Source organism: Chiloscyllium plagiosum, unplaced genomic scaffold (assembly GCF_037043375.1).
Source record: "Chiloscyllium plagiosum isolate Xiang-an unplaced genomic scaffold, Cpla_swu_hap1 HiC_scaffold_31, whole genome shotgun sequence".
NCBI classification, from domain to species: Eukaryota; Metazoa; Chordata; class Chondrichthyes; order Orectolobiformes; family Hemiscylliidae; genus Chiloscyllium; species Chiloscyllium plagiosum.
Genome location: NW_028270169.1, coordinates 6470448 through 6491032, shown reverse-complemented (window position 1 = coordinate 6491032; position 20585 = coordinate 6470448). Strand labels below are relative to the sequence as shown.

The following is a 20585-nucleotide window of genomic DNA, read 5'->3' as shown; positions in this document are numbered from 1 at the left end:
TTCGGAGGGTTGGTATGGACTTGTTGGGCCGAAGGGCCTATTTCCACACTGTAGGTATTCTGTAATTCTATGAATGGGTGCCACTTCATCTGGACTCACTGTTTCCATAAAGTAACATTTGCACCAGTTTGTGTCACTGTTGTCCAATAGCTACAAACAACTTGCTCTCCTTTTTAAATGTGTCGAATTTTCTCATTTTCATTCCATACTTTAAAACATAAAAAAGTAATATATTTTGTAGAGAAAGGGACCTTAGTTTTAAATCTGAAGGCCTCTGTAATTTCCGCCTTGCCCTATGACCTTTTAAGATCTCTCTGTTGCTTACTTTCTAGCCTCTTGCACATTCCTGAGTTGAATTTCTCAGCCACTGGCAGTCTTGTCATCAGCCACTTGGGCTACTCGCTGTAAATATCTGCTCATCCTTTCCTTCCTTTGAAATGTTTATTACACACTATATCTTTAACCAAGCTTTTGATCATATCTATGACCCTCCGACAGTGCAGCACTCCCTCAGCACTGACCCTCCGATGGTGCAGCAGCACTCCCTCGGCACTGACCCTCCGACGGTGCGGCGCTCCCTCGGCACTGACCCTCCGACGGTGCGGCGCTCCCTCGGCACTGACCCTCCGACAGTGCGGCGCTCCCTCAGCACTGACCCTCCGATGGTGCAGCAGCACTCCCTCGGCACTGACCCTCCGACGGTGCGGCGCTCCCTCGGCACTGACCCTCCGACGGTGCGGCGCTCCCTCGGCACTGACCCTCCGACAGTGCGGCGCTCCCTCAGCACTGACCCTCCGACAGTGCTGCGCTCCCTCGGCACTGACCCCCCCCGACAGTGCGGCGCTCCCTCAGCACTGACCCCCCCCCGACAGTGCGGCGCTCCCTCGGCACTGACCCTCCGACAGTGCGGCGCTCCCTCAGCACCGATTCACCAACTGCAGGACTATATTTTGTCATAATGTCTTTAGCATGCAACTTGAAGTGATGATCTATTAACTCAGCATTGTGAAGGAGAGAGTGTTACCCACTGATGCGCTGTTGACATTGGAATAGTTGGGGGATGGTGTGTGTGTGTGTGTGAAGAATGGTAACCTGTGTGTCTAACAGCTCGGTTTGTTTCAGCTGAGCTCCTTTGAGGACATCAAAGTGCAGTGGGATCCAGTCAGCCACATGTACCTGTACCACCACAGCCAAGAGGTGCAGCGTCTACTGGAGAGCCTTCGCAAGGTCATGCTGTTTACCGTGGGTGAGCAGACACTGGGAGGAGAGGGGAGGAGATCCCTGCACCTGGACCTGGAGCTGAAGAGTCTCATAATGAGAGTGCATGTGACAGGGAAAAAGTTTGTTCAGCTGCAGTTAGAGAACCTGGTCTGTTCAGCCAACTCTGTTGAGAGATTGATCCAGTCATCGCAGCTCCTCCTGAGTTTTGATGGGCATGACATCTTCTTGTTCAAGGGACTGGACGGGCGGCTGGACGAGCCAATGTCCTTCCGTGCCCAATGGGAGTCTGCACGCACTCCCAAGAACGATCAATGGATATTCAAGTTCCAAAGCATCACTGTGGAGTTCCCATTCCGCTACGACTTCTCCCAAACCTTCGACAAGTGCATTAATGTGCAGAAATGGCTGAAGGCACTCCATGGGCTGGCGGGGACAGAAGAGGGTCAAAGGGCAGAGGGGTCACAGCCCCCTGACCTGGTCCTCCAGGTCAGGCATTTCTCTTTTGTCTTCTTGGACAATGTTTTTGAGGTGAAGCTGCGTGACGACTATGAGCTGATGAAGGATGAGAGCAAAGAGAGTGCGAAGCGGCTACAGCTGCTCGATGCCCGGGTGACAGCACTCAGAAAGCAACATGGAGAGCTGCTACCCGCCCGCAAGATTGAAGAGCTGTATGCCGCCTTGGAGCAGACCAACATCAACATGTACGTCCAGCGCTCCCAAAGACTCTACGCCAACACACCCATGCGCAAGGCTCTGATGACCTGGGTGATGACAAACCTGGAGATCACTGCCTCAGTTGACCCTGCTGTGCACAATGCTGAGACAGTGATGAAGGAGATGGAGATGATTGACCCGTTCAGCCATTTTCCTGAGGAAGACCTCAAGATGACCATCCTGTGGTTTCGGAGGGTGCAGTTTACAACGAAAGCATTTCTCGGTGAGTCCAGTCAGAGGAAAGGGATTGCAACAGCTGTGATCCTCTTCCAGTGCAATTGACCTGCTGTGGGCAACACACCCTCACCTCCAAACCAGAGTCAATGGGTTTACGCTTGACCCCATATACTGGACCATGCAATCCAGAATAATGTGACTGTACATCATGTTGTTGGACAATCAACACCGAAGGACCATCTCCCTGCTAGGATCTAGACTGAGGAAACAATGAATAGTCAGAGGGTCAGTACAGAGGGAGCTCTAACCTGTAAAAAGGTCAGTATTGAAGTGCAGAACTTTCTCAGTACTGTTGCTTCAACAGTGAAGTGCTTCCTCTAACTCAGTCACCATCTGACAATGCAGCACTCCCTCTGTTCAAAACTTTCAACTGTACAACATTCCATGAGTACTAACTGTCCAACAGTGCAATGCTGCCTCATTATTGACTTTTCAGCTCAGCAGCACCCACTTAATAATGACCCTCCGACAGTGCGGCGCTCCCTCGGCACTGACCCTCCGACAGTGCGGCGCTCCCTCGGCACTGACCCTCCGACCGTGCGGCGCTCCCTCGGCACTGACCCTCCGACCGTGCGGCAATCCCTCAGCACTGACCCTCCGACATTGCGGCACTCCCTCAGCACTGACCCTCCGACAGTGCGGCGCTCCCTCGGCACTGACCCTCCGACCGTGCGGCGCTCCCTCGGCACTGACCCTCCGACCGTGCGGCGCTCCCTCAGCACTGACCCTCCGACCGTGCGGCGCTCCCTCGGCACTGACCCTCCGACCGTGCGGCGCTCCCTCGGCACTGACCCTCCGACCGTGCGGCGCTCCCTCGGCACTGACCCTCCGACCGTGCGGCGCTCCCTCGGCACTGACCCTCCGACCGTGCGGCGCTCCCTCGGCACTGACCCTCCGACCGTGCGGCGCTCCCTCGGCACTGACCCTCCGACCGTGCGGCGCTCCCTTGGTTCTGCAATTGTTACCAATTTGTTGTTTAGTCTCAAGACTGTAAAGTGAGGTTTGAACTACAGCTTTCTGTGTTAGACAAGGGGAATCTTAGCTCAACCTGAGCTGTTTCTCAGTGACCCCACAATATATTCCTCTCCTGTTGTAAGTTGCTCTATTCATCCTGAAATATGAGCTACAAATCCCAACATATATTCAGTGACAGAGCCTGCGAAGAGCACAGGTTTAATACATTGGCCAAAGCTGTCTGCTTCTGATCAAAGTTAAAAATCACACAACACCAGGTTATACTCCAACAGGTTTAATTGGAAGCACACTAGCTTTTGGAGCGTCGCTCCTTCATCAGGTGACTACCACCTGATGAAGGAGCGACACTCCGAAAGCTAGTGTGCCTCCAATTAAATCTGTTGGACTATAACCTGGTGTTGTTTGATTTTTAACTTTGTCCACACCAGTCCAATACCGGCATCTCCAAATCATGCTTCTGACCAGTGTGTGATGGTGATGATTTAATGTGCTCAAATTTCCCACAAAGTGCTTCCTAGGAGTTTTGAAAGACACTGAGCCAATCTGACAGGTGACCAAAAGCTTGGTGAAGGAGATTGGTTTTTAGTCCCATTTTAAAGGAGGTGAGTTCAAGCTGGAGTGGTTCAAAGAGGGAATTCCAGACCTGGTGGCACTGAGAGATGAAAGTCAAGCACCCATGTTGGAAGAGTGCCGAGATCTCAGATGGTTCTCGTGACCTTGCTGGAAAATGCATTCTGTGGTGTTGGCCAGATAACATCCGGTGACACCTCACCCCTCAATAGGAGACCAGCAAGAATGGTGTCCTAGCTGAGACACCAAAGAGCACCTTCTGTGATCCTACAGAAAGGAAAAGAGGTGGTAGTTGGGAGATATAGAGAGACTGCCAGAATAGCTCATACCAGTTTTGCTTGTGGCTTCAGTTCGAATCCGGGATTACCCGCGCTACATGTTTGAGATCCGGGACTGGAACCTTTCCGGGAAGCTGATTGGAGCAGAGGAAGATGGCCGACCGAATGCACAGAGGAAGGTGAAAATTGCACTTGGAGAGCCCTGGGGAGATGCCATTGTTGAAAGGAACATGCCACCTTTGAAATGGTACCACGACTTTGAATGTAAGTACCAGGTGTCTCAGTTCACAAGAACTTTGCTGAAAGTAGCTCACCCTCCTCAACCCATCCCTCTTTGTTTCCCCAGCCCAAATCTCTCTCTTCACCATCGTGTGGGGCCCCTGCTGGGACCCTGCCTGGACTCTGATTGGACAAGCTGTTGACCTCCTCACCAAACCTTCGACTGACCCAAGCCCACCCCTCAACTGGTGGGATAAAAGCCGCCTCTTGTTTCATGGATCCTGGAGCATGGACATTGAACAGGCCAACTTACACCAGCTTGCTACGGAGGTATGACAGGAGGTGGTGGGGGAAAGCGGAGAGAAGAGACAAGGGAATGGGGGATAGAAAGGGAAAGCGGAGAGGGATTGGGGGGAGGGGGAAGTGGAGGAGAGAGACCAGGGAACAGGGAGAAAAGAGAAGGGCAACATGGGAGGGAGGAGGGAGCAGGAGAAGAAGGGAGACAGGAGGCTGTGAGGAGGATGGGGGAGAGAGAAAGGGATTGGAGAAGAGAGCAGGAGAGAAAACTGGGGAGGAGGAAGCAGAGAGAGTGGGGGATGGGGGAGAGGGTGGCGTGTGGGAAAATGGGAGGGGGGGGAGAGAGGTGGAAGTGGGGGTAGGAGATGGAGGGGGTTGACAGGAGAAGAGTGGGGAGGAGGGAGAGAGAGAGGAGGGAGTGGGCAGATAAAAGGGAGTGGTGAGAGGAAGGATATCAGGCAGATGGTAATATGTAAATACAAAACAAGGAATGGGGAGGGAGAGAGACCGAGAAAAGTCAAAGTAGGGATGGGGGTAAGAGGCTGAGAACTGGTGAGGTAGTAGAGAGAATTTCCAGGGCAGCTGAGGTGACCTGGCTTGGGATGAGAAGTGAATGCACAAGAGTCTTAATTGAGCAGGGTGTGAGTTATACTGAGACTTTTCTTCTGTGTTATCAAACAGGATCCATACAACACAACGGAAAACATGCATTGGGAATGGAATAAGTTACAATTCAACTGGAGGAATTGTCAATTTATTTTTAAAGGTGACCTTGATGTCAATGTCCGAACTGCGTCCAAGTAAGTGGCTGGCTAATGTTCTCCACTTCACCTCCAAAAACTAGGGAAATAGTTGTCAGCCATGGCTGATTGGGCACCACCAAGAACTCTGTATCAGAAAGTCATGCGTTCAAACTTCTTACAACAGAGTTCATCCCTGAATCAAACCTGACACCATGCAGAGCTCAGGGAGCACCACACTGTTGGAGGGTCAGAACTGAGGGAATGCAGCATTGTCGGAGGGTCAACGCTGAGGGAGTGCTGCAGTGTTGGAGGGTCAGTGCTGAGGGTGCACCGCGCTGTCAGAGGGTCAGTGCTGAGGGAGTGCTGCACTGTCAGAGGGTTAGTAGAGAGGAAGTGCCGCACTGTTGGAGGATCGGTTCAGAGGGAGTACTGCAGTGTTAGGATGGTCATCTTTCAGATGAGATTTCAAGTTGAGAACCCATCTACCCTTTCTGGGTGGGCATACAACAGGTACTGTGCAAGAAGAATTTCGCTATGAGTGAATCCGAACATCTTTCACAGAAAGACTGATGTTTGGTCCTTGCAAAAGCAGTGAGAAAAACAATGATGAATAATGGGCAGATGAAGAAGCTTAATGAGGATCAGTGGGAGGCTGGGAGTTAAAGTGCCAAGTGATTGAGACTCTTGTGGCCTCCTCTTTGCTGTCCAGATATGACGATTGCTGCTTTCTGCACCTGCCTGATCTATGCATCACCATCGGCCTCCAGTGGATCAGCCGAGGGAACCCCAATGACCACCATAACGTCTCCGTGTGTTCCCCAGACATGCTGGAAACCCGACCAGATACACAGAAGCACGATTCCTACGAACTCTTTCGATCCGAGAATCTCAATTTGTCAATAACCATGGATCTGAATAAGTCTGGCAGAGGTGAGTGTGTTCTTTATATTGGGACTTAATAGTTTTACACTGCCATGTATTTTTTTTTCACGAATCTTTATTCAGTTTCCACCACCAGGAAGAAAGGAAACACCCGAGTGGCCAGTGAAAAGCAGTGCCCTTCACATCAAAGGGCAATGCTGTGTGATCAAACAATGAAGGGGAGGGCAGGGATCAAATCAAACTTAGAGTTGGAGGGGGAAATAATGCACTCCACTCCCTGCCGCGCCCACCTCTCCCTGAACAACTGCCATGTATTATGCTGTGCTGAGATGTGTGTGCTTACACTTCATGTATTTACACCAATTAGGGCTTTGTCTGTTTACACTGTGCTGGTTCTGTGCACATATCCATTGTGTTGGACTATGTGCATATCACACTGCACTGTGTTTGTTGTGCGGGTACTGTGTGTGTTTACACTATAAGTCCTAGAGTAGACAGCATGAAATTGGGCTGCTACCGTGTGTGTGTCTACACTGTGCTGGTACGTATGCGTTTACGTTGTGCCGGTAAGGTGTGTGTTTACGCTGTGCTGGTAAGGTGTGCGTTTACGCTGTGCTGGTAAGGTGTGCGTTTACGCTGTGCTGGTAAGGTGTGCGTTTACGCTGTACTGGTAAGGTGTGCGTTTATGTTGTGCTGGTAAGGTGTATGTTTACACTGTGCCGATGTGGTGTGTATCTGTGCTGTGCCGGTACGGTGTGCATTTATGGTGTGCTGGAACCACATGCGTTTACGCTGTGCTGGTATGGTGTGTGTTTAAGCAGTGCTGGAACCACATGTGTTTATGCTGTGCTAAGGTGAGCATCTACGCTGTGCTGGAGTGGCGTGCGTTTACACTGTGCTGGTACAATGTGTGTTTACTCTGTGCTGGAACGGTATGCGTTTACTCTGTGCTGGTATGGTGCGCTTACGCTGCACTGGAGTGGCGTGTGCTTACGCTGTGCTGGAATGGTGTGCGTTTACACTGTGCTGGAATGGTGTGCGTTTACACTGTGCTGGAATGGTGTGCGTTTACACTGTGCTGGAATGGTGTGCGTTTACGCGGTGCTGGAAAGATGTGCGTTTAAGCGGTGCTGAAACAACGTGCGTTTACGCGGTTTTGGTAAGGTGTGCATCTACGCTATGCTGGTACAATGCATGTTTACACTGGTACGGTGTGCGTTTACGCTGTGCTGGTTTGGTGTGTGTTTATGTTGTGCTGGTACAGTGTGTGCTTACCCTGTGCTGGAGTGGCATGCGCTTACTCTGTGCTGGTCCAATGTGCGTTTATGCTGTACTGGAACAGTGTGTGTTTAAGCTGTCCCAGTACGGTGCGTTTACGCTGTGCTGGAACGGTGTGCGTTTACGCTGTGCTGGAACGGTGTGCGTTTACCCTGTGCTGGAACGGTGTACGTTTACCATGTACTGGTACAGTGTGTGTTTTACGCTGTGCTAGAACAGCATGCACTTACGCTGTGTTGGTAAGCTGTGTGTTTACGCTGTGCTGGTAAGGTGTGCATCTATGCTATGCTGGTATGATGCGTGTCTACGCTGTGCTGGTACGGTGTGCCGGTACGGAGTGTGTCTATGCTGTGCTCAGACCGTGTGTGTTTACGATGTGTTGGTATGGTGCGTGTCTATGCTGTGCTCATACTGTGTGCATTTACGCTGTGCTGGTACGGTGTGTGTTTACGCTGTACTGGTATGTCCTGTGTGCATGTGTGTTTGTGTATCCCTGGCACACGTCACAGTCACATATATCTCTCTAAAATTATCTCATAAACCTTGATCTGATTTTGGAACGCCATATGTAAATTACACTGTTTGAGGGGACGTAGTTTTCCCTGCAAGTGAACATTTGGAACTGTGGATCTCTTCCCCAGTTGCAGTTAAATTGATTAGGGCTTTGGATGATATCTCATACACACTCAGTAATTGTGCAGATTCTCTCTCAGAGACCACAGAGCCCCGAATCCTGTTGTACAGCAGCACTCTACGCTGGATGCAGAACTTCTGGGCAACGTGGACGACCGTCTCCAGACCAATTTGCCGTGGGAAACTCTTTCAGAACCTGAAACCGAGTAAGAAGAAGCTGAGCCAACATTACAAGCAGGTGTCCTTCAACCCAGCATTCCCTCAAATCCAGGTAATGGAGCTGCTGCTCCCTCCCTCCCTTCCCTAGAAGATGCAACACACTCTGGCCTTACTGCGACTTGACACATTCTTCTGCAGCTCTCGACATAGGCTGCTGTTTCTGGGTATTCTCTGATCCATGTGTTTCCTCCTGCCAGGTGCATTACTGGGCATCATTTGCACAACAACGTGGGATTGAGGTGCAGTGCACCCAAGGGCATGTGTTCACCCGAGGAACCCAGAGATTCATTTCACAGGGTGAGAACAATTTGCATTTCTAAAGAAACTTTCACAACATCACACAACTTCTGAAGGAACTGTTGCTGCCAATGTATATACCAAGAGATCCCACAAACTATACTGGATCATCCAGTCTTTAATAATGTGGGCTGCAGTATGAAGATTGGCCAGGAGAACCCAGAGTTGTTTTCAGCAGTGTTTGTGGATCTTTAACAGCATCCAACCAGTTCATGATATCCTCTCTTTAAAGTCATATTCAGTCCCTTCAGCGTGAAGCAGCTATTCCCTCTAACTACACAGCAGCAATTAACCTCCATTCACCTCTCAGTAGGCCTCAACCTGCTGCTTTCCTAATGTGAACTAAACTGAGAGAATACCTTGGGTTTCATTCCTGGTCATTGCTAAGTTGGCTGCAGTGAAAAGCTAACCTCCTGTCTCCCCAAAGCCTGTCCGTCATCTACAAGACACAAGTTAGGAGTGTGATGGAATACTCCCCACTTGCCCTGGGTGAATGTATCTCTAAGCATCATAATGATTGACCCCATCCAAAACAAAGCATCCTGTTTGATTTGCACCACATCAGAGAATGCCAGTTTACTCCCTTCACAGTCACTGCAGGGTCAGCAGTGTCTATTTAGACAGCACCTTCAAAACCCAGGCAACAACCATGTACAAGAACCAGGGCAGCAGATACATGGGAACACCACCACCTGCAAGTTCATCTCCAAGCCACTCACCCTTCTGACTTGGAAAAATATTGGCGTTCCTTCAGTGTTACTGGGTCAAAATTCTGGAAACCCCTCCCCCACAAGTGTGGGCCTATCTCTGCCCCTTCCCCCCCCCCCGCTGTGGTGTGGGTCTATCTCCGGTTCTCCCCTCCCAACCAAAGGCAGTCTGGGCCTATCTCTGCGCACCCCCCCCCCCCCCCTCCCCCACCGCAGTCTGGGCCTATCTCCGTCTCCCCTACAACAGTCTGGGCCTATCTCCGCACCCCCCCCTCCCCCACGGCGGTCTGGGCCTATCTCCGTGCCCCCCCCCCCCCCCCCTCCATGGCAATGTGGGACTATCTCCACCTCCCTCTCCCCCACGGCAGTCTGGGCCTATCTCCGTGCCCCCCCCCCCCCCCCTCCATGGCAATGTTGGACTATCTCCACCTCCCTCTCCCCCACGGCAGTCTGGGCCTATCTCCGCACCCACCCACCCACGGCAGTATGGGCCTATCTCCACCTCCCCCTCCCCCTCCCCCACGGCAGTCTGGGCCTATCTCCGCCTCACCCCTCCCCCATGTCAGTCTGGGCCTATCTCCGCGCCCCCCCACCCACGGCAGTCTGGGCCTATCTCCACCTCCCCCTCCCCCTCCCCCGCAGCAGTCTGGTCCTACCTTCGTCTCACCCCTCCCCCACGTCAGTCTGGGCCTATCTCCGCCTCACCCCTCCCCCACGTCAGTCTGGGCCTATCTCCACCTCCCCCTCCCCCGCAGCAGTCTGGGCCTATCTCTGCCTCACCCCTCCCCCACGTCAGTCTGGGCCTATCTCCGCCTCACCCCTCCCCCACGTCAGTCTGGGCCTATCTCCACCTCACCCCTCCCCACGGCAGTGTGGGCCTATCTCCGTTTCCCCCCCACCTCCTGCAGTGTGGGACTATCTCCGCCCCCCCTGAGCTTAGCGTTCTCATCCTCCTGACAAATGCCCCTGCTGCACCCAATGTTTGGTCTTGAACCATTTTGCCTAATCATTGGACAACAAGCATCTTCTTTGGAACCTGTAGACTAGCATGTGCATTGAGTATAGGAGTTGGAATGTCACGTTGTGGCTGTCCAGGACATTGCTGAGGCCACTTCTAGAATACTGTGTTCCGAATACTTTGCTTTGGAAAGATGTTGTGAAACCTGAAAGGGTTCAGAAAAGATTGACAAGGATGTTGCCAAGGTTGGAGGTTTTGAGCTATAGGGAGAGGCTGAATAGACCGAGGCAGTTTTCCCTGGAGTGTGAGGCTGAGGGGTGACCTTAGAGATGTTTGTTAGATCATGAGGGGTATGGATAGGGTGATTAGCCAAGGTCTTTCCCCTAGGGTCGGGGAGTCCAGAACGAGAGGGCATAGTTTTAGGGTGAGAGGGGAAAGGTATGAAAGAGACCTAAGGGGCAACGTTTTCATGCGGAGGGTGGTGTGTGTATGGAATGAGCTGCCAGAGGAAGTGGTGGAGGCTGGTACAATTGCAACATTTGAAAAGCATTTGGATGGGTATATGAATAGGAAGGGTTTGGAGGGATATCGGCCAAATGCTGACTAATGGGACTAGATCAGTTTCGGATATCTGGTTGGCACAGATGAGTTGACGGAAAGGTCTGTTTCTATGCTGTACATCTGTATGATAAGTGTTGATATCTGAAACATGTTTTTAAATTTCCTAAATGTTTAAATGCATTTAAGTGAAGATATGGTATGATGTGCATTTCTTTGTTTTATTGGATTGTCGGTGACAGTGAGATTTGCACAATTAATCCTCATCCCCAGTTCACTTTATAACCAGTACCTTGTTTGATCATTTCAAGCTGAGTCTGCAGCAGAGAATCAGGCCATTTGGCCCATCTGCTCTATGTTGGTATTTCTACTCCATACAAGCATCCTCCTTCTACCTTTCTCCATCTCACCATGTCACCAGGTCCATCTGTTTCTGTCTCCCTCGTGTTTATCCATATTCTCTTTAAATGTATTTATACTATTCATCTCGACCATTCCCTGTAGGGGAGGGTTCCACGTTCTTGCCACTCTGAGGAAAGACGTTTCTCTTGAATCTCTGATTAGATTTATTAGTGATTGTCTTAGACTGATAGTTCCCTGCATTTTCTCCATACCTGCTCTGTAAAATCCTTCATAATTTTACAGACCTGTACCAGATCATGCGTAAGCCTTCTCTTTTCAATCTGTTAGATAGCAACATAGGAGCAGGAGCAGGCTGTTTAGTCCTTGGAGCTACTGTACTGATCAGTAAGATCATGGAAAGTCTCAAGTTCACCTTTCTATCTGCCAGCATAAACCTAGACTCCCTTTGTCTATCAAAAATCTATGCAACTCAGCCTATGTTACACTCAGTGGCCCCACCTAGCCTTAACTCCTTGCTGCAGAAGGGAATACAATAGATTGAAAAAAATTCTCATCTAAAAGAAAGATCTCTTTATTCTTAAAATAGACCCTCTCCGCAAGAGAAAACCTCCTACAGATATCCATCTGATACAATCTTCTCAAGATCTTGTATTTGTCAGTGAGATCATCTTGCATTCATCTGAACTCCAGAGGATATAAAGCTAACCTGCTCACTCTTGATCTGATGATGTTACCCTCGGGAATATATTTTACAGTTTCACTGGTTCTATTTAATATTGTGGTTTTACTGAGAGTGGGGTTTGTTTTCACAGGGGACACAGTGCTGCGACGTCCAGTTTCCGAGTGGAATATCACCGAAATGCGCAGCGACCTGAACTTGGTGACAGTCTACCTAATGACTTCAGCCTTCGAGGAAAGTCCAGAGCACAGGCTGAACTCTCAGGTGACCAAGACCCACCTCCTCAGCCTGTCATCACTCAGCTACCAGCGACAGAGCAACAAAATGGAGGAGGTAACTGCATGGGAACCCGGATTACCCTGTCGGGGGGGGGGATGGATAATCCTGAGGAGTTGGGGGAGAAAGGGTAATCCATGCAGACATGGGATGGGAGAGAGAGGTAATCTTTTGGGTAGTTAGCCAACCCTGACATGGGGTGGGTCAGGAGGTGATCCTGCATCAGAGGATTAAATCTTCTCATTTCAGGCCGATGTTTAAACCCCCTTGAGGCTACACATTGAGGCAGAATTGATTCATTGTGGAGTCAGAAAGGAGGAAACACCAAACAAGTTGGTTACTATCAGTCACAGATAAAATGCTGGAATCCATTATTAAAGAGGTTATAACAGGGCATTTATAAATCTCAGTGAAACTGGGCAGAGTGAACATGGTTTTGTGAAAGGGAAATCGTAGAATCCCTGCAGTGTGGAAAGAGGCCATCCGGCCCATTCAGTCTGCACCTACCCTCCAAAAAGCATCCCATCCAGACCTAGCCTCTAACCCAACATTTCTCATGGCTAATCCACCTAGCCAGCACATCCCTGAACCCGATGGGGAAAGTTAGCATGGCTAATCCACCTAGCCAGCACAAATTTGGGAGGAAACCGGAGCACCCGGAGGAAACCCACGCAGACATGAGGAGAACGTGCAAACTCCACACAGACAGTTGCCTGAGGTGGGAATTGAACCCAGGTCTCTGGTGCTGTGAGGCAGCAGTGCTAACCACTGTGCCACCGTGCCACTTTGACAAGTGGTGAGACCCAGGGATTGGTGCTGGGGTGTCAGCTATTTACGATTTGTATCAGTGACTTGGATGAAGAGGCTGAAAGTAGGTTTGCTAGGTTTGGTAATGATACAAAGAAGGTAAGAAAGTAAGTTACAAAGTGGTCATAAGGACTCTCCAAATGGATGCAGGTAAGGTCAGTGACCTGGCAAACATTTAGCAGATGGCATATAATGTAGGATATGTGAATTTTCCACTTCGTAGGAAGAAAGAAGAACAGTGTACTATTGACAATGACAAAGACTGCAGAACCCTGAGGCACAGTGGGACCTGGGAGTACAGGCACATGAAACAAGAGGTTAGGGTGAAAGTTTTCCGATGGCAATTATGCTTCATTTAAAGTTATTTCACTCAGTTGTGAATTTCAGGAATGGAACCACAAGTGTAAATGAGACTTCATGAGATTAGGAAGGCAAGTGGAATGTTGTTGTTTATTACAAAAGGAATATGATATAAAAGAGGCACGTTCCACTACATGGAACATTGGGGGAACCTTATCTGGAGTACTTTGTATATTTTTGATCTCCTTAATTAAAAATGGTTATAATTTTTTCTAAGAAAAGATGCACTAGATTAATTGCTATGATGAGGGGGTTATCCTGTGAGGAAACATTTGTCAGGTTGTATCTGTATCCATTGGAATTTAGAAGAATGAGAGAAATCGTGTTGAAGTACATAAGATCCTGAAGGGAACGTGACAGGTGGGTGCTGAAAGGAACAGTTCTTATGGATCGGAGGGTCGCTAATGTAACCCCACTGTTAAAAAGTGAGAAATCATGGAATTATAGACCAGTAATCCTGACATTAGTAGTGGGCAATTCATTGTCAAGGATATTATGGCAGGACATTTTTTAAAAAGTGATAGAATCAGACATAGTCAGCATAGATTTACAAAGGCAATCAATACTTGACAAATCTACTGGAATTCTTCAAGGATGTAACTAGCAGAGTTGATCAGTGGAAGCCAGTTTGTTTGGACTTTGAGAAGGCTTCCAACAAAAGTTCCACGTAAGAGATTCATGTGTAAAATGTAAGTGCATGGGATTCAGTTGCTGCATTGTGATGGATAGAAAATTTTGTTCGCAGACAGGAAACAACACGTCGTCCTTGTGCACCATTCACTGAAAGTAAGTGCGCAGATGCAGCAGGCAGTTAAAAAAACTGCAAACTGTATGTTGGCTAAGAGGATTCACGTACAGGAAAAAGATGTCTTGCAGCAATTATGCAGGACCTTTGTGAGACCACACCTGGAATGTTGTGTGCAATTTTGGTCTCCTTATCTGAGGAAGGATGCTCTTGTTATGGAAGGAGTGCAGCAAAGGTTTACCAAGCGTGATTGAGTTGGTTAAGATTGTATTCACTAGAGTTCAGAAGAAAGAGGGAGGATATCGTAGAAGCCTATAAAATTCTAACAAGACTAAACAGGTTAGGTGCAGGAAAGATGTTCCTGATGGTTTGGAAGTCCAGAACCTGGGCATAGTTCAAGGATACAGAGTAAACCTTTTAGGACTGGGATGGAGAGAAATGTCTTTATCCAGAGAATGGGGAGCCTGTGGAATTCACTACGTCAGAAAGTTTTTGCGGCTAAACCATTGTGTATTTTCAAAAAAGAAGGTAGGTAAGGTTCTTGTGACTGTAGGGATGAAGGGATATGGGAGGAGCGATTGAGCTCTATCAGCCTTGATCATACAGGATGTTGGAGCAGGTTCGAGAGGTCAAATGGCCTACTCCTGCTCCTGATTTGTATGTTTGCAATGTGCTCCTTTTGGTCCCTGATGCTTTATTCCCTGGCACTGCATGCACTTATCCTGACTGCATTGGAACAGAATACACTCAGAGTGACTGTACTTGAATTGTTTTGAGGTTGTCTCAGAGTGCTGGGTGGGTGTGTTAGTGTCTGTATGCTGGTGTGACAGTGTTTTATTTGGACAGGAAGGATTAGTGAAGGAGGAAAGGAGTTACACCCACAAGCTGTGCCTCATTGATCTGAGAGCATCATGGACACCAACCAACCGCAATGTCGCATTTGGCCTCTATGATGGCTACAAGAAAGCTGCTGTACTGAAGCGTAACCTGTCGACTGAGGCACTGAAAGGGTTAAAGGTCGATACTGACCTGCAGACCAAAAAACCGAAGCGTTCGCCGCTGGTCATGCCCGTCCTGAAACCTGAGGACGAAAAGCCAGAGAGGAAATCACTGGAAGGTAAGAGAACTAAATGGTCAGGGGATGCAGTATCTGTGGGGTAGAGTTGAGGAACTGCAAGAGGAAAAAAGACCCAAATGGGAGTTGTGTACGTATCCCGTGGCAGTAGTTAGGATGAGGGGCAGAAGCTACTTCAGGAGATAGAAAAGGCAGGTAAGAAAAAGGCTCTATTACAGTAATCATGGGGGGACTTCAATATGCAGGTGTACTGGGAAAATCAGGTGGTAGCTAATCTCAAAAGGAATTTGTGGAATGTCTACAAGGTGGCTGTTTTTGGAGCCCACGAGGGAACAGGCAATGCTGGATTTAATGATATGTAATGAGGCAGGCTTGATTAGGGAGCTGAAAGTGAAGGAACCCCTAGGGGGCAGTGACCATAATGTGATAGATTTCACCCTGCAGTTTGAGAGGAAGATGCTGAAATCAGATGTAATAGTATTACATTTGAGTAAAGGTAACAACAAAGTCATAAGCAAGGACCCAAAGCTGATTTCCTTCCCGCGCCCCCCGCCCCCACCAACGACTCCTAGAACATAAAGCCATCATCTCTGAAAGCAATCTCACCTTCTAGTCAGAAGGCCATGACACTGGAAATCCAACTCTACGTTGTAAGAGCTTTCAAACATCTGAGATTATGAGGAGCTTCCTTTTCATGTTCTGAAGCATCCCTCATGATTTCTTGTCCGTCTCTCCCTCAGGTGCCTCGATGTTGCAGAAACTGATTGAGGAGACAGACAGGTTTGTTGTTTTCACAGAGGAAGATTCCGGAATGTGTGACCAGTTGTACGGGAGCGCAGCGTGTCAGACAGACGATGTGATCAACCGGAACTGGCTGATTGAGCTGGTGAACTCTCAGGTAAAACAGCAATCAGCAGATGAGCAAATGAGAGTGGCTCCCTGAAGCACACTCCCCAATGTTAGAGACAAAATAACTCCCTGCTGCTGCCGGTTAAAACAGCAGCTCCCCAGCATTGATCAAATGAAAAAATGTACCCTTAACACTCAGCTCAGAAAACAACAAATGCTGGTGGATCACAGCGGGTCAGACAGCATCCATGGAGAGAGAGCAAGCTAATGTTTCGAGTTGAGATGACTTTGTCAGAGCTTAAATCTCTGATGAACAGTCATCCAGACTCAAAACATTAGCTTGCTCTCTCTCCACGGATGCTCTCTGACCCACTGTGATCACCAGTATTTGTTGTTTTCAGCACAGATTCCAGCACTTTCAGTAATTTGCTGTTACTGAGCTCAGGAAGTTGCTCTCTGATATCTCCCATTCTCCCTCTCTCCTTACTCCACTGCTCTAACTGATGAAGGGCGTATGTCCAAAACGTCGCTCTCCTGCTCCTCTGATGCTGCCTCACCTGTTGTGCTTTTCCAGCATCACACTTTTCGACCACTGCCCTAACTGTCTCTCTCCCTCATCCCTCTGTCTTACTACTTAGTCCTTCCCTCCCTGTCTCCTCATACCTTCCCACTCGCTCCTTTCCTGCCCTGTCTCCTCCCTTTCATTGTTCTCATTCTCTTGTGCTACCTGTCCTCTGAGTCTTCTCTCTTTCTGACACTCTCCCTTCTATCCCTCTCATGTAAAAATAAACACTTGTCCCACCTTCCTTTCCTCTCCTTCATCTCCCTCACTCCCACTCCTCCCTCTTGTCCAAGTATCTCTCTGTAAATCTCTCCCTCCCCACCTCTCCTTCCCCTCTCTCACAGCTTGTTCTGCCTGCCCCCGACTCCATGCTATTGCTTTCTCAGCCTTCTGTCTGTCTCCCTGCCCCACCTTTTCCCCCCACCCTTCCCTCTCTCTCACCTCTTACTTTCATTCCTCCAACTCTCTCCTTAACCCACATCGCTCTGTCTTTCTCACTCCTCTCGCTCACTCTGCCTGCCCTCTGACTCCTCGCTCTCTCTCTGCCTCTGCCACCAGGTGATGTTACGTGGTGCGGAGACAGTGGGCTGTGTTTTTGTCAGTGCCACCAAGGCTCAGCTGCTGCAGTGCCTACACCACCCTGCCTGGTACAGTGACACCCTCAAGCAGAAGACCACCTGGACATGTTTGCTGGATGGTATGCAGTATTTTGCCACCATGGAGACCAACCCTGCAGAGAAGGAGGAGTGTCAGCTGTGGTTAGAGGTGAATGAATGAATTATTTATTGTCAATGGCATTGTACAATGAATAATAAAGTACAGCGAAAAGCTTCAACAGTTGCCATGGTCCTGCGCCATTTTGAATAGCTTAAGAATAAAAAGGATGAAAGATATAATTGAAAGACAGCCATGAGCTGGCTCACCAAAGACACCTGCATCACCACCCCTCCTTCACTACCTCGCTACCTCCTGCACCACACCCACCAATATAGGAGTCACTGCTCTTTAGGTGCCATCTCTTTGCCACTGGGCCCACCTTGCCAGTGCCAGATTCTGTGCTGAACTCGCACTCATCCCGCGACCAAAAGTTCCTGGCTCCGGGCATACCATGCCACTGCCTAGCCAACAGCAGAAGTCTCTGCTCCGGACTTAGAGCAATCAGGAGTCCCTGGCTCCACTGCCAGACCAGTGCTGGCGCCGCCATCTTGATAAGGGGTCCACTGTGGCCACCATGTCCCATTGCTGAGGTCTGCTGCTGCCTCCGGCCACCAGGAGGAGCCACCATTCTGTGCATAGCCTGCTCAAGCCGCCATGCTGACTAACCCGCTGCAGAAAGCTCCAAAGGAGAACGAAAGAAAAGAAAAACAGCAGGAGTAAAAAGAAAGAAAAAAACAAAGAAAGAAAGCACGCAAGAGTGGTGAGGTTAGATGTCTCCAGGATCAGTCTTTTTTAGCTCCTTACCCGTGGGCAGCACGGTGGCACAGTGGTTAGCACTGCTGTCTCACAGCGCCAGAGACCCAGGTTCAATTCCCGCCTCAGGCGACTGACTGTGTGGAGTTTGCACGTTCTCCACGTGTCTGCGTGGGTTTCCTCCGGGTGCTCCGGTTTCCTCCCACAGTCCAAAGATGTGCAGGTTAGGTGAATTGACCATGCTAAATTACCCGTAGTGTTAGGTAAGGGGTAAATGTAGGGGTATAGGTGGGTTGTGCTTCGGCGGGGCAGTGTGGACTTGTTGGGCCGAAGGGCCTGTTTCCACACTGTAAGTAATCTAATCTAATCTACCCCTTTCCCAAGCACAGGGGCACAGGTCCTTCACCTTCACCTAAGCTCCGAAACTCCCACAGAAATATATCTTCCTGTAAGACGATCCGTAAAAGCCGATCTCTTTGACTAAGTTTCAGGTCGCATTCTAAGATCTTATTATGTACTCGGTGTCAGATTTAATCTGATGACACTCACATGGAGTGCGTTGGGAATTTACTATTTAAAAAGTAAGTTCTTGTTGTGCATTGTCCGAGTGCTGAAGGTTCAAACCTGTATACTCTCCGGGAATGTTGAACAGCAGCTGAATCACAAAGGCATCACAAAAAATACCCCAGGGGCAGGATGCTCTTGGGACAAAGGGACAGTCAATCATCTCTCCTTTAATTAATTCTTGGGACATGGGTATCATGGGACTAGTTCATTTTTCATGCCAATTCCTAATTACCCCTGAACGTGTTCAATGTGGTTCAGGTTCTGACACTGTCTTATGCCCCATCAGGTCAAGAACATTGAAGAACATCGGTCACGGAACCTAGACTCGGTGGCAGAGCTGATGGAGAGTGGGCAGGCTGTCGGGGGAATGGTCAGCACCACCACAGGTAAGAGGAGCCAATCGAGAGAGGAGTGCATAGGTGAGCGCTGAGGGAGCGCCGCACTGTCGGAGGGTCAGTGCTGAGGGAGCGCCGCACTGTCGGAGGGTCAGTGCTGAGGGAGCGCCGCACTGTCGGAGGGTCAGTGCTGAGGGAGCGCCGCACTGTCGGAGGGTCAGTGCTGAGGGAGCGCCGCACTGTCGGAAGGTCAGTGCTGAGGGAGCGCCGCACTGTCGGAGGGTCAGTGCTGAGGGAGCGCCGCACTGTCGGAGGGTCAGTGCTGAGGGAGCGCCGCACTGTCGGAGGGTCAGTGCAGAGGGAGCGCCGCACTGTCGGAGGGTCAGTGCTGAGGGAGCGCCGCACTGTCGGAGGGTCAGTGCTGAGGGGGCGCCGCACTGTCGGAGGGTCAGTGCTGAGGGAGCGCCGCACTGTCGGAGGGTCAGTGCAGAGGGAGCGCCGCACTGTCGGAGGGTCAGTGCAGAGGGAGCGCCGCACAGTCGGAGGGTCAGTGCTGAGGGAGCGCCGCACTGTCGGAGGGTCAGTGCAGAGGGAGCGCCGCACAGTCGGAGGGTCAGTGCTGAGGGAGCGCCGCACTGTCGGAGGGTCAGTGCTGAGGGAGTGCCGCACTGTCAGAGGGTCAGATTCAAAGAGTGGAGAGAACTTCACGGTACCTAACCCCGTGCTGTCCCTGTACCTGGGAGTGTTTGATGGGGGACAGTGTAGAGGGAGCTTTACTCTGTATCGAACCCTGTGCTGTCCCTGTCCTAGCAGTGTTTGATGAGAACAATGTAGAGGGAGATTTACTGTGTACCTAACCCGGTGCTGTCCCTGTCCTGAGAGTGTTTGACGGGGACAGTGTAAAGGGGGCTTTACTCTGTATTTAACCCGGTGCTGTCCCTGTCCTGAGTTTGTTTGATGGGGACAGTGTAGAGGGAGCTTTACTCTGTATCTAGCCCCATGCTGTCCCTGTCCCTGTCCATGTCCCAGGAGTGTTTAATGGGGGACAGTGTAGAGGGAGCTTTACTCTGTATCTAGCCCCGTGCTGTGCCTGTCCTGGGAGTGTTGACACTGAGTTACGTTGCCCTGGCAGGTACTAAAAGCCGTGGAGAAGATGCTGAATGAGATGTCAGAGGGAATGGTTAGTGCATGCTCTGATTTATGTTCCTCTTGCCTGTGTGTAGACTGGAATCTGCCAGCCCAATGCCATCAGACGCAGCAGGTTCAGCGGATCATCTCTCGCTGCAGTTGCCGAATGTATTATGTCAGTTACAGTCACGATATCGAGCCGGAGTTGGCAACCCAGATCAAACCACCTGAAATTCAGGAGGACCAGAAAGAGGATCTGCTGAAGAAGCAAAATGGTGGGTGTGAGAGTTGGAGGCGTGGGACAGTGCTGATAAAGCTGGACAGAGGACTGTGACTAGACAGCATGGTCAGTGTGAGGCAAGTTCAGGAATAAGTAAAGAAAATATTTCTCTCCTGCCCATTCCCAGTTGATTTGTACTCAATCGGAACTCAGTGCAAGACAATATAAAGTAGCCGTTTGTAAATACAGGAAATGATCTTTAAAATTATGGGATTGGCTTAATAAGTATTAATGTTTGAAAGTTGGATGTTCGTAAAATGGGTCTCCTGGTGATCTCCTTGAGAGTGGGGCATGCATGATCACTTTATAGAACTGTCCCTTCCTGCTCTGCAAATAGGAACCTTCAGTCAGAGACACAGGAGG

At 49.8% G+C, this 20585-nt stretch overlaps 1 protein-coding gene across 5 annotated transcripts in view; it reads left to right on the top strand.

Annotated features, from left to right (window-relative positions):
* The window catches only part of bltp2 (bridge-like lipid transfer protein family member 2), an 80379-nt gene that overhangs the window by 34764 nt on the left and 25030 nt on the right, over positions 1-20585 (top strand). For all 5 annotated transcript variants that reach the window (XM_087977189.1, XM_087977188.1, XM_087977186.1 and 2 more), the window contains 13 exons: positions 1123-2158; positions 4068-4259; positions 4342-4544; positions 5193-5311; positions 5964-6184; positions 8128-8318; positions 8464-8563; positions 11962-12161; positions 14863-15133; positions 15832-15989; positions 17061-17267; positions 18766-18865; positions 20038-20217. In XM_087977189.1, the coding sequence (XP_087833315.1) occupies positions 1123-2158; positions 4068-4259; positions 4342-4544; positions 5193-5311; positions 5964-6184; positions 8128-8318; positions 8464-8563; positions 11962-12161; positions 14863-15133; positions 15832-15989; positions 17061-17267; positions 18766-18865; positions 20038-20217 (3178 nt within the window). The remainder of the gene's footprint in view (positions 1-1122; positions 2159-4067; positions 4260-4341; positions 4545-5192; positions 5312-5963; positions 6185-8127; positions 8319-8463; positions 8564-11961; positions 12162-14862; positions 15134-15831; positions 15990-17060; positions 17268-18765; positions 18866-20037; positions 20218-20585) is intronic.